This window comes from Arvicanthis niloticus, chromosome 8 (genome assembly GCF_011762505.2).
Source record: "Arvicanthis niloticus isolate mArvNil1 chromosome 8, mArvNil1.pat.X, whole genome shotgun sequence".
Taxonomy (NCBI): domain Eukaryota; kingdom Metazoa; phylum Chordata; class Mammalia; order Rodentia; family Muridae; genus Arvicanthis; species Arvicanthis niloticus.
In genome coordinates this window covers 81,695,891-81,709,290 of record NC_047665.1, presented here as the reverse complement: position 1 = coordinate 81,709,290, position 13,400 = coordinate 81,695,891, and the positions used below count along the sequence as shown (strand labels likewise).

At 46.3% G+C, this 13,400-nt stretch overlaps 1 protein-coding gene across 1 annotated transcript in view; it reads right to left on the bottom strand.

Annotated features, from left to right (window-relative positions):
* Positions 1–13,400, bottom strand: part of Jam3 (junctional adhesion molecule 3) — a 59,209-nt gene continuing 45,809 nt past the window's right edge. Inside the window, exons 2-9 of the mRNA XM_034510944.2 lie at positions 9,352–9,417; positions 8,516–8,629; positions 4,472–4,624; positions 3,856–4,058; positions 2,737–2,836; positions 1,406–1,535; positions 1,273–1,327; positions 1–975 (exon numbers count right to left, since the gene is read on the bottom strand). Of these exons, the coding sequence (XP_034366835.1) occupies positions 940–975; positions 1,273–1,327; positions 1,406–1,535; positions 2,737–2,836; positions 3,856–4,058; positions 4,472–4,624; positions 8,516–8,629; positions 9,352–9,417 (857 nt within the window). The 3' untranslated portion in view covers positions 1–939. The remainder of the gene's footprint in view (positions 976–1,272; positions 1,328–1,405; positions 1,536–2,736; positions 2,837–3,855; positions 4,059–4,471; positions 4,625–8,515; positions 8,630–9,351; positions 9,418–13,400) is intronic.

Here is a 13,400-nt window from a genome sequence, read left to right as displayed (position 1 = left end):
TAGATTGGAATTCTTTAATGGTTTCCTAAGCAACAGTGGTCAGACACAGTAAGTTTTCTTATGAAAAATGCTAAAACTTCTTTTGAACAAAGGAATATTCAGCCAGCCTCCTTAAGAAAATTCCTTAAAAGACTTTATTACTGCTATTTTCCAATTGGACACTAGCAGCCTGAGCCTTCTACCTTAGGTTGAACTCTTAAAAAAATAAGTTTTGAAACACTGTATGGCAATATATTTACAGTTTATATAGAAATTTTCAATAATCAAAATACATCTTTAGCAAAAGTTTAGAATGTTAAAATTTTTATAAAATAAGTAGGACCAATAGAAAAGAAGACTTCAGTACCATTTCAGACTTAGCTTAGGACAGAGGTTCTCCTAACTCTTGGGAAGGAGCGTTCCCTCTTCCAAGCAAACAATTTCACCTTTCTGATTTGGGTTTTTATAAAATGTTGATCCAAACAAACTCTCCAGGATGGAAATGACAATACTGGCCAATCAACAGAGGCAACATGGTGGGTCAGGGTCCAGGGAGCAAGGCACTGCCTGCAAACCTTCCTGGGGCACTGTCACAGGCATCAGGCAACACTGCTGCTGCAGCCCAGCGCCTCATCCTCTCAGCCAGTGTTGTCCTGGCAGCTAAACAGCCTGGGGCAAAACCAGTCCAAATTGCCCTGCACGGAGCACTGAGACTAGAAAGGCCCTGAAGATCACCCAATCCCCATAAGGTGGTCAGGCCAGCAACAGTCTAGGTGTCTAGGCCCATCTGCAGGAGGATTTCTTTTATTCTTGTGGCTTGTTAAAGAGGAAGGAAGGAATCATCAAGTTTGGCCAAAACCAAAAGCTTCTCATCTAGCTTTGCCCGGGTGCTTGGCTCACAGCAGCCCCCGACCAGTTTCCAATAGAGGTACTTGCATGTGCTCTCCCAGCCGACAGGTCTCAGATAACAAAGGAAGATTTGTGTCTGAAGTCACCCTGCAAAGGCAGCACAAAGAATCAATTCAGGGGCTTTGTTGGGTGGTGTTTGACATACATTGGTCAAATCAAATGTAAGCTAATCTTGTCCTCTAAAAATGAAACCTGAGAGATGAACTAAGTCTTCAGTCTTCAGCAGTAACCTCCATTAGCACGCATGAGCGGGTGAGGAAGGAGTTAGCAAGGAGCTCAGGGAGCAGACGGTAACTCCCAGGACCCTGAGAGCCACTGGGTCTCCAAACAGAAGGTAATTCTCCTGGCAGGACACACCAGAAACACTAGGGTTTCTGCTCTTACCTCCTCACTTGTCCGGATGTAGTTAACTCCATCATGCTTCCCTGGGCTTTTATAACTGTGAACACAAGAGGACAGCTCAGTAGTGCAGCTACGCCATTAATACAAGTCTGAAGTTCAAACAAGGCACATGTACCTTTCTCCATCTTGTTTACTACTGATGAAGCAGCCTCGTCTATATGCACAGCAGATGCCCATCGTGATCACAGCAAGAACAATAAGGACAACCAGGACTCCCCCAATAATCCCAGCAATGTTCAAATCATCTGCAGAAAAAAGTTGTAGACAGAGATGGTGTAGTCCATCAAAAGACCTTGACCCTGTTAGCTTACCTTTCCAACTCCTATGCTGAGCCATTTGCCCCTGTCTAGTCATGCCTACTCTAGCCAGAAAAGGAAACTGAAACTAGCCCATTAACATCTCTCTGGAAAAGAAAATACAAGCTACCATAACCCCTGATACCATAAAGCATACTGGGATGTGGATGGTTCAAATGCAGCTATACTCAAAGCCACTGAGAGATGCTTACCAGTGTATAAAAGGCCTTAAAATCTTATATTATTCATGGAGAAATGGCTATATTTATATAGCATCAAGAGCCAGAAGCCCTAAGGAAAGTAACCTCCCTAATTTATACAGCCTGCCTTTGCCGGAGATGACTTGAGGAAAAGAAAGCTTCAAATCTTAGCCGTAAAAACCGTTCAATGCAAACTTGACCTTCCACTTCAGTGGCTGCCTGTCCTTGGCCCCTGGATAACCCTTGATGTCTTCCAGGCAGAGGCTCTAGTGGTCTTCCCCCTCTATGCAAATAAGATGCTTGAAGAATGCTGGGAACCTTCCTACAGCAGTGAATTAAAGTAATTCCCCAAATTCCACCATAGATGCATTAGAATGCTACAGGTCACGGACACTTGTGGCAAGTTCAGGTGATCCCTGGCCGGTGTATGCAACAGTCCTCCAACAGTCTAGGGAAACACTGCTCTGGGGAGTAGCCACAACTGAGAACGGAGGAAAGTCCCCCAGTGGCTCAGCTTACCCTACCCACTTCCAACACCTCCTCCTGTGCTCGCTACCTAACAATAACATCACTGGAGAAAAGCATGAAGCTTTTGAGTTTCCTGCAAATAATAGCTACTCTAACTGGCTAGATTCCCAGAGGCCCATCAGCGCTCCCTACACAACTGGTTTTGACATTTCTAACATTTACCAAAAAAACTATTACACCTGGTGCAAGTTCCATGACGACATGTTACCAACACCCAAGCCCCCAGGAAACTGGTTTGAGGATCTTCTCGTTTAGACCTCATGCTCTTTCATGCTCCCATCAGGCTCCCAGTGGATTTGATGAGTCCCCTGTCAGCTCCAGAGGAAAACTGACTCAAGGCAGAGTGGTTAGCTACACTGCCATTCATCTTAAATGCTCTAGTCATTTCCCAGCCTTCAGTGTAATTGTTTCAAGTGACTCACAGACTTCCATGTCCTGCCCCGCACACCTGGCTGCACCCGCGTCATTGGAGGCAATGCAGTAGTACTGCCCAGAGTCGTCCTTGTGGACAGCATTGAAAACCTGTTTTAGAAATGATAAGTATTACTCCACAGGACAAGCTGGGTGGCAGACACCAAGACTAACACCCGAGGCCCCCAATGAAGCCGCAAAGTCGTCCGCTCGCCCGCAGCAGCCTCCCAGGCTCTACTCTCCTCAGCATTTTGCCGCCCTGCTTAACAAGAGCTTAACAAGGAATTCCGTCCAGGATGTGGAGAGAGCAAAGCTAGGCAGTAACCAGGAGCAGCCGCTTCACTGTCCCTCTGAAGCCAAAGGGATCCTGGCAGCTCTCCTTAGACAAATGCCAATACTCTATACCGATTCACCTGATCACGCTTAAAGTTGGGTCTTCCTGCCGAAGTGCCTCAAAGCCAGCACATCCTTTGCACATGGCCAAGTCATGCTGTTTCATTTTCTTTTCTCTCCCATGTGACCTCCTAACTCCCAGTAGGTTATTCTCTTTTTTTTGTTTTTGTTTTTGTTTTGTTTTTTGTGTTTTTTTGTTTTTTTGTTTTTTGAGACAGAGTTTCTCTGTGTAGCCTTGGCTGTCCTGGAACTCACTCTGTAGACCAGGATGGCCTCGAACTCAGAAATCACCTGCCTCCTTGAGTGCTGGGATTAAAGGCACCGGCTGCCAGCCACCACCAGGCACCAGAAGGTTATTCTGAAGCAAATTGAAGGCATGTTTAATCCATACATATGTATCTCTGTATGATATAATCACAATTCTGTTGAAAATGGCTTAGTATCTGCCCAGTAAGCACATTTCCTTCACATGACATCTATGTTCTGTTGATTATTCAAAGCAGGATTCAAACAACCCACTTGTTTACCGGCCCCTTGGTCTCATCTAGATGTACAGGTTTCTGTTTTGTTTTACCACTTAGAACTTGTTTGTAGAAAAGCCAAAGCCACCTTTCCTATAGCGTTTCTGATGTTCTAGGTTTTGCCTCTACCTTGCAAAGGAGCCTCTCTGGCTCTCCTCACAGGCATCCTAGGTCCCAACAAATGCATCTGCTTCCTCACCTTGGAAGAGATCTTACCAGAGTGCCTGTCTCCGAGTTCACGTGGAAAGAGGAATTCTGGAACCTGGGATTGGCTCTGGAGTCTGTAGGCAGTGGCACATCGTTGCGGTACCAGCTGTAGTGAGGCCGTGGATAGCCCTCGCTCTCTTGGCATTGCAGTGTTGCTGACTTGCCTACAGGCACAGCTGTTGGTACTCTACAGACAGGGGTCACTGGCTTCACTGCAGGCAAAATACAGGTTAGTGTTTAAAATCTCAGCACAAGCCCGTCATACCAAAACCTAGTGTAATAAACCAGCTCTGAAGACCACAGCCCATCCACTGACTGCCTGCTGCCTGCACCCTGCTCACTCTCTGAGTTCATTCCAGCCCATGGGTCCAATCGCACAGTCTCCAGTTCTTCCACCTTGAGGAGTTAGCAGAGAAGGCAGGTCCCTAAGGCCGGTGAGGAACACAGCAGGTGTTCCTGTATTCTCATCTTCCCACACCACTGGCTCCCCTCCCAAACTGCAGATAACCCCAGGAACCCAGCTCTGGAGGAAGGAATCAAAATATGAGCTAGACTCTTATTCTAGAGCTAAGGACTCACTCATGAGGCCTGGCCAGTGGAGATGCTGCACACTAATGGGGCCTACCTTGCACAATTAACTCAATGGTAATCTCATCAACTTCTTTTCGGTCATTTAGAGCAACAACCTCACAGCGATAGATGGCTGAGTCCGACCGTGTCACATTCCAGATCCTCAGAGAAGTTTTTCCAAACACATCTGTGCGACCTGCCAGGTCTCCTATAAACAAGAAGACACAAGATACTGGACACTAGAAGACAGTGTGGGGCTGGACTTCATGGCACAGCAAGAAGACTGCACAGTGCTCTGTCCTGTTCCTGTGTGAAAGATGTGATCTTCATGAGGACCAGGAAGCTGACTTCTCCCCATGTGCAACCTGAGCATCAGAACTAGTAGCTGGTGTTTAAGGTAAAGCCAGGAACCCCGTTTCTCCTTATTATCCCCAGGAGGAGATAAATAATCAAAGGAAAAGTTCAATGACAATTAAAGGAAAACCAAATAAACACCGACAAACAAAGTCCACAAAGGATGGTGTGGCTATCCACATAAAAAGGAAGAAAGCTGGGGCTGGAGAAATGGCTCAGTGGTTAAGAGCACTGTCTGCTCTTCCAGACGTCCTGAGTTCAATTCCCAGCAATCATATGGTGGCTCACAACCATCTGTAATGGGATCCCATGCCCTCTTCTGGTGTGTCTGAAGACAGTGACAGTGTACTCACATACATAACATAAATAATTTAAAAATTAAATAAATAGAAGAAAGCTGACCCCTGGCTGCCTCCTTAGTCAACAAACACCCACTAAGAGTTGAACAAGAGCTGGACATGTATTTGCAATACTATAAGCTTACAAGAATTGAGTTTGAGGTTAGCCTAGGCAACACAATAAACTCAGGGCCAGCCTGGGTAACATTAGCAAACTGCAGTCTGAAAAAGTAAAAAAGTCTTAAGGAAAAAGGGCCTGAATATTTTAGATTTATTTACTTTATGTGGATGAGTGTTTTGTCTGCATGTATGTCTTTACAGCAGATATGTGCCTGGTGTGTGTGGAATCAAACCCAGGTCCTCTGCAAGAGCAGCCAGTGCTCTAACCACTGAGCCATCTCTCCAGAAGGCATAATTTTCATGACCTTGGCTTCTGTAACAGATTCTTAGATACAACAACAGAGACACAAGCACAAAAATGTGGGGTTATACTAGATTCCATCAAGTTAACAACAGCTGTGCTTTAAAGGATGTAAGCAACTGAGAAGGCAATCTACACAGTGGGGGGAACCCTCCAAGCCATGTCAGAAAAGGACTCACCTCTGCAATATATAAACCTACAACTCCATGGAAATGCACACCTTTTTTTTTCCCCCCGAGACAGGGTTTCTCTGTATAGCTCTGGCTGTCCTGGAACTCACTCTGTAGACCAGGCTGGCCTCGAACTTAGAAATCCACCTGCCTCTGCTTCCCAAGTGCTGGGATTAAAGGTGTGCACCACCACTGCCCAGCACACACATTTTTTAAATGAACCTAACAGTTGGATCAGGTGTTTCTCCCAAGAAAATCTACACTGCCCACTTTGCACATGAAGAGATGAAACTCCACTCGGATATCTTATACTCTCTAAGACTCTTAAGATAAAGGTCAAGTGTGGGTGTGGCTATGGGGGAAGCACTGAAGTGCAAGTGTAAAATGCAGAAGCCAGGGCTGGGCAAGCGGCTCGGGGGTTAAGGATAGTTACTACTTTTGCACAGGATCCAGATTTGGTTCCAAGCAACGGTAGGTATGGTGGCTCACAACCATCCCTAGCTCCAATTCCCCAGGAGCTAATGCCCTCTTCTGACCTCTGCACACCCAGCATACAGATGGAGTGCACAGACATATGCAGACAAAATAAATACATAATTTTTAAAAAAAATGGTGACACCACTTTGGAAAGCTATGCAGCTTTCCAAAAACTCCATGCAGCTACCTCGAGGCCCAGTAGTTGTTTACTTGGTTGTCACACAGAGACAAGTACAGAATACTGATGACAGCCAGTGTAAAAGCAGCCCATCTGTACTCATCACCTGATGCGTACTCAAAGCAGCACCCACACAGAGAACAGTGACCCCACCACAGAAGAGAACCCATCTCTCCTTAAAGTCCTGTGCTAAGTCAAAGAACGCAAAGCTAGAGAGGTGTGTGGATAAAGGCTGCTAAGAGAAGAGGGGAGGGCCCTGACTGTTCATTGCATGGGCTTCCACTCTGGCTACAGAGAGGTTCTGGGATTGACAGGGTGTTTCCATACCTATGTGAGTGCAGAACCTGAATTTACACTTCAAGAGGGACAGGTGTAACAGGAGTAACAGAAGTGACAGGTGTAACAGGTGCCTTGGGCACAGCACCAGTCCTGCCCCCACCCTTCTGCTTCTTTGTGGTACATGTCCTTTATGGTAAAACCTCTGATGTCCACAAAGAGAAAGTTGTTATCGCTGGTGATGGGAGTGATAACTCAGGGTCTCGTGTGTACCAGATCAGTGGTCCATCACTTTGACCACTCCACCCCCTACACTAGGGACATACGAGTTTTCTTAAAGATTCATGTGTATTGCTTGTTGTTATATGTACTGAGTGTGGGTGTGTTCACGTTTGAGCGCAGCACCTGCAGACTCCAGAGGAGCTGGGCTACAGCTGCTGGGAGTGGGAACCAGGACCTGAGCTCAATCCTCTGCAGCAGTAACAACTCTATCATCGCTCTAACCCCAGCCCCCCCCCCCCAAAAAAAAATCATTAGGTTTTTAAGAGTTTTAATAAGTAGGTTGTTTTTTTAAGACTTATTTATATTCTTGGTGTAGGAGTGTTTTGTCTACACCCACATGCATGCATTCATGGCCTGTGAAGGCCAGGAGGAGGTGTCAGATCCCCTGGAGTTGTGAGCTCTGAGGGCGCTACCACTGAGCTATACATAGAGTCCTTGAAGTTGTTGGGGTTTGACCTTGTTTTTCCCCCTCAGTCCTAGAAAACTGAACTCAGGGTTTCAAGAATGCTGGGTAAGCAATGTACCACCGAGCTACAGCCGTAGCCAACAAACTATTTTTAAGTGCATACAACTCCTGAAGACCTGCAGAACTCAGATCACAAAGCCCACAACTTGGCTAAAACTGAATGTATCTGCACTGGCCCTCCTGTTTACTCCTTCCCTTGTTGCCAGATGGAAAGTAACATCCTACTCTGCCTCTCACAGCCCCAGCACCACATCCCCCAGTACAGCCGATCCTAGCACTTCTCCCCTTGCACTTCCTATGGGATACCTCAGCTCACCCACTGTGAGCAAGCCCACCAACCACACTGCAAAGGAAATCTGATCTGGTCCTGCTCGCAGCTGTGATCACCTCCGGTCTCTATAACTTCTCCTAGCACCTCTGATGGGTACTGTCTGCTGTCCGGACAGCTGTGCCTGACACCCCATGTACCTCCCATCTTCCTCATCTCCCTCAGCCAGGCCCTGGCTACAGCTCTTCTCAGCAGCTGAGCTCGCCCTGGTTTCTGTGTCCATATGTAGCATTCTTGCCTGCCACTACGTCTCTCACCATGCAGCACTTGCTCTCTTGTAGACTGCCTGAGCACTCTGCAGCCTCCTGTACTGATGCCTGGCTCTCAGTCTCCTCCTCCTCCTCCTCGCCATTCCATGGTAGCTTACATTAGCACTGTCCCCAGGGTTGACCTGTCACAGGTCGGTGTAGGAAGGCCCCAGACCAACACTGGACACAGTGGAGCGCAATCCTCTGCCCCCACACTGCTGTGACAATCCCTTTGGGCACCCACTCACAGTATGTCTGCCATGGGCCATAACAGCATGGTTTGCCATAACAAACAAGGAAATGGTTTGCTGTGATTTCTCAGGTGATCTGTGCAGAGATCCAAGTTTTTACTAAGGATCTGGGATTTGTTGAAGCTGCATTGTACAGGTACAGGCAGGCTCAAAATATCAATGCTGAAATTGAAATTTTCTCCAACGATAAACTCAGAAAGTCAGAACAGTCCTAGCCACAGGAGCAGGTTAGTAGTCTGGGGAAAATATTACTATAAATAAATTTCACGACCTATGGACAGATAGACGTCTGAGGACAGTGGGTTCATACCTTGAATCTTGTTGTCAAAATACACATATGTAGTTTGGCCATCTTGGATTTTCTTCCATTCAATCCTAGGGTCATTTGTCTGTGAATCTGTAATGATGCAAGACAATTCCACACCTGGAGAGCAATGGGAGAAAGATTATAAGCCTAAACTTTCCAAGATGAGCTTCTGCCAAAAAAACAATAAAAACATTCGTAAGTGTTTCCCTGTAGGGAACTCACCTTCCCTTTAGACATCCCCATCTATTCTGTGAGATTTCTTTCTTGTGTAGGTACAAGGATAGGCAAGAAACAGATGGCAGTACAGAGTGCTGCTGGTCTGCCCATACACAATAGCATCCTCAACATTCTCGGCTGTTACACACAGGGGAATGGGGGCTGGAGGGATGGCTTAATGGTTAAGAGCCCTTACTGCTCTTGCAGAGAGCAGTTCAGTTTCCAGCACACAACTCTCTATAACTTCATCTCCTAGAGATCCAGGCCTCTGCAGCATCTTCCTGACACATACACAGACACACAGTGACAAATAAATAGTTTTTGGATGATAATAGACTGGGTGTGGTGGTGTACACTTTTAATCCTAGCACTTGGAAGGCAGAAACAGGCAGATCTCTGTGAGTTCTAGCCTGGTCTCTATAGTGAATTCCACAGCAGCCAGGGCTACACAGTGAGATTCTGTCTCAAAAAAAAAACAAAACAAAACAACAACAACAACAAAACCCACAAATATATAAATATATCAATACAATAATCACAGTAGAACAGGTGCTGTGTTGGCTGCAGAGCTACCTAATGTCCACTAGAGGGCCCCATCCCTCTCCATGTTTCCTCGTACTTACTTTCAAATTCATGTACCACTGGGTTTCGGTTGCTGGATTTAAGATTCACTGCCTCTATCATGCAGCCTGAAAGAAAAAACAAAAGTAAAATCAACAGCCTTATAGCAGCAAGAAACACTGGGTGGAGGCCACGTTTCCTTCCATGTATACGTGCATGTCCATCACAAAACACAGGAGCTGTGAAAATACATCCTCAACAGTGTCTTAGACAAACAGTAGTCGATGCTTTCCTGTTTCTCATAATCGCAAAGAATTTAAGGAAAAATTTTGAAAGTGGAAATAACCACCCATCATTACTACCCAAGACGACAAAGGACAGCACTCAGACCCAGCAAGCTTTGAACAGAGTGACTTTTCTGTGTATCCTAGTGAGCCTCGGCATAGCCTCTCTGCTACAGCTACCCTGGGTAGGCTTCACAGGCACGTTGTTTGAGACGGTCTCCCACTGGTCTGGAATCCCAGATTAGGACAGAATGTGTGGCAGTGACCCTCAATGATCTACCAGCTCTCTGCCTCCCCGGCGATGAATAACTGATATGTGCCACCACACCTACTTTCTGACAGGACTCTAGAGACCTAACTAAGGCATTCAATGCTTTCAAAGCAAGCGCTCTATTGACCAAATCATCTCTCTAGCCTCTATTTTATTTTTAAGTAGCACTTAGTAGCACTTAGTGTCTTAGGTTGTGTTTCTATTGCTGGTAACACACCAGGACTGAAAGCAACTTGGGGAGAAAAGGACTGATTTCATCTTACAACTCTCCACACTGCACTACTGAGGGAAGTCAAGGCAGGAACCTGCAGGCAGGACCGGAAGCAGAAGCCATGGAGGAATGGTGTTTACTGGCTTGTTCCTCATGGCTTCCTCAGTTTGCTTTCTGATATGCCTCAGGACCACCTGGGCAGGAGAGGCACCACCCACAATGGGCTGGGCCCTCCCTCATCAATCAATCATTAATCAAGAGAATGCCTCCACACACTTGCCACTAGGATCTGGTAAAGACATCCCTGTGAGTTGTTGGTCATAAAGGCCTCCCTCAGAGGCACTAAGACCAGGACAGGCCACTGCCACTGCTCTTGGTTGTCCACTAACCTAATATAAGTCCACTGATAAAGATATTATTGACTTTAGATACAGGATATAGAGAAATCAACTCAAACTGAACAGGAAACTAGCTTACACTGTTGCCAGAAGATGCTATGTAGACTGCTAACAAGAAAAAATATCAATGGCCTTACCCAGTGCTGGATACTGCATGCTTACCACACTGACCTGCCGGCAACATATGGTACAATAATGGTGTGATGTGAGGGGGTAACCTGACCCACAGGAGGTATTTCACACCCAGAACTAGGAAGGTGGTCAAACGCTTACGGCTTGGGGAATCCTACAACCGTTGCTCTGCTAAACACCTCTGTTGTCAAACCACCTTCTGAAGATTTATGTTTTCACCCACAGATCTGTTCTCTCAACCTTGAACAGAGAAGCTCTTTTTGAGGTGCAGAACTGTTAACACATAGACTCATAAAACTGGTCCAAGTGCGGAGTGTAAGTAATGAAGAGTGTTCAGCTTGCAAGCATCATCCATATCAATTTCCCACCATCCAAAGCTGAGAGAACTTTGCAAAATGATGTGGAATGAATGTTTAAAAAGAAAACAAGCCAGGCGGTGGTGGCGCACGCCTTTAATCCCAGCACTTGGGAGGCAGAAACAGGCGGATTTCTGAGTTCGAGGCCAGCCTGGTCTACAAAGTGAGTTCCAGGACAGCCAGGACTACACAGAGAAACCCTGTCTCGAAAAACCAAACCAAAACAAAAGAAAGAAAACAAAACAAACAAAAAACAGGGTATGGGGCTGGAGAGACGGCTCAGCAGTTAATAGCACTGACTGCTCTTCCAGAGGTCCTGAGTTCAACTCCCAGCAACCAGATGGTGGCTCACAACCATCCATAATGACATCTGATGCCCTCTTATGGGGTGTCTGAAGACAGCTACAGTGTACTTAACATATAATAAGTAAGTAAAAACCTTTGGGCTGGAGCAAGTGGGGCGGGAGAAAGAGGCAGAAGGGAAGGGGAAAAACAAAACAGGAATGGAGAGGAGAGATGTGAAATGCTCACTTCTGGATATGGCAGAGTTATTGCATGCATCGACTCAGGGTATCTGTGGTTACTATTGTGCCTGTAACCAGAAAAAGATCAAGCCAGTCAAAAACTCCCAATGTGGTTGAGGGAGGGCCCAAGACCCGCTGCTTTCAGAGAAGTACTGGCAGCTGAAGTCTCTGAGAGAAAAGAAGTCAGATTTTCTTTGGGGATGCAGATGCTGATAGGTTGTTGCTCTGTCGCAGTGGATGCCACACATTCACTCATGTGCATATGGAGGGCACTAATGTGACTCAGTTATAATAACAAGAACAGCAAAAAGAGGGAGGACAGGAGGCTACAAGGGAAACAGTGTGGAGGCAATGGGGTGTTGGGAGGAGGTGGAGATGTAATCAAAACATAGTATAAATGCATGGAGTTTTCAAAAAATAAAATATTATTTAAAATAATAAAAAGAAAGAAGCGAGGGACCAGGAGTGGTGGCGCAGGCCTGTGACTCAGCATCAGGGAGGTTAAGGTTGGAAGAGCAAGAGTTTGAGAACAGACTGGCAAACACAGTAAACTCAGGGCCGATTAGGGCTACAGAGTGAGACCTTGCCTGGAAAACTAGGAGTTAGGAAGAGAGAATAAACATCTGAAAACCCCTTATCTGTGATCTAGCGACTTATTTCCCAAATGCTAAAATGGTCCAAACACAAGGACATCCTACAATGTACCAACCACAGGTTATTTGTAGCACAATGAGAGCAAGCAGGAGAAAAGCTGACATCCGTAAATCTGATCAAAGTTAATGAAGCTGAGAGGGTCAGAATACCTCAGGTCATTTCCGAGTGGTCATATCCTCTGGTTAAGAAGCTAGCTCCAAGAATTACCAGCACCCCACCCTTCTGGACATCATACCCATAAGGCAAATTTGTGCTTTCCCTGGGAAAACAACAGTAGTCAGGGGAAGGAATGTCACATGAAAATCCACGAGCTACAGAGTGTACGATGTCGCATATGAGGAGTCAGTAATGTGCAGAGAAGACAGACCAGAAATGAGACCTAAACTTACAGACAGCATGATTTTCACAGGCACCAACTACAATGGTTTGCTTCTTGTAGATCAGCTGACTATTCTGCTAAAGGAAACTATCATTCTGCCTGCCAAGTGATGCTTATTGTAGAGAAAAGACCCAGCAAACCCCGTTCTCCACCCCCACCCAGTACTGTGACAGATGGAGCAGGGCAAGGATACACCCGGTGCTGCTGGATTCTACCGAGATGCACCTCTGAGCATCACTGGGGCTGTCTAACAGCATTCTCAGCACGGACTCAGCCTCCCCTCCTTGACTGTAAAGACGACTGCATGTACTTCCCAGGCAGGGGACAGAGCCTACTGGCAACAAGCACAGTCAAGAATCAAGCCCAGGAATTTGGACTTACCATTCCTACTTCATTAATAATGATTTACTTCATTAATTTTCTTATAAGGAACAATGCAGGAATCTACCCAGAAATAAGAGAGGCAACAGCAGATCCACATAATGGAGATTTTATGCTAAAGGAAGACATGAATCAGACCCTGAAGTCTAAATCAGACAAGTTGGCAAGGGAAGTGGCTTTTAAAAGGTCTCGGTGTGATGTGCAGTTGGCAAGGTCATCTCCAACCCGCTTCCTCCCACTCACAACAAGGAACTGGAGAGGGCAGGGAACAGGCAAGATGAGGATGATAAGGCACAAGAGGAAACACTGGCGCTCTGACGCTCGCGCGCCCTTCCTCATGGCCAGCGCCCAGAGCTGCAGTGTTCTCCATTTCCCCTTCCCTTTCCTTATCGGGAACAATTGAGGCACCTGTGGGCAAGAACTGCAGTTTCCTCCTTCAGTGTAGAGAGAGCTAGAGACTCAGACAGCGTCTGTGGCTAGGATGGCAGGCAAGCTCTATACAATTTCCCTAAGCCAGACTC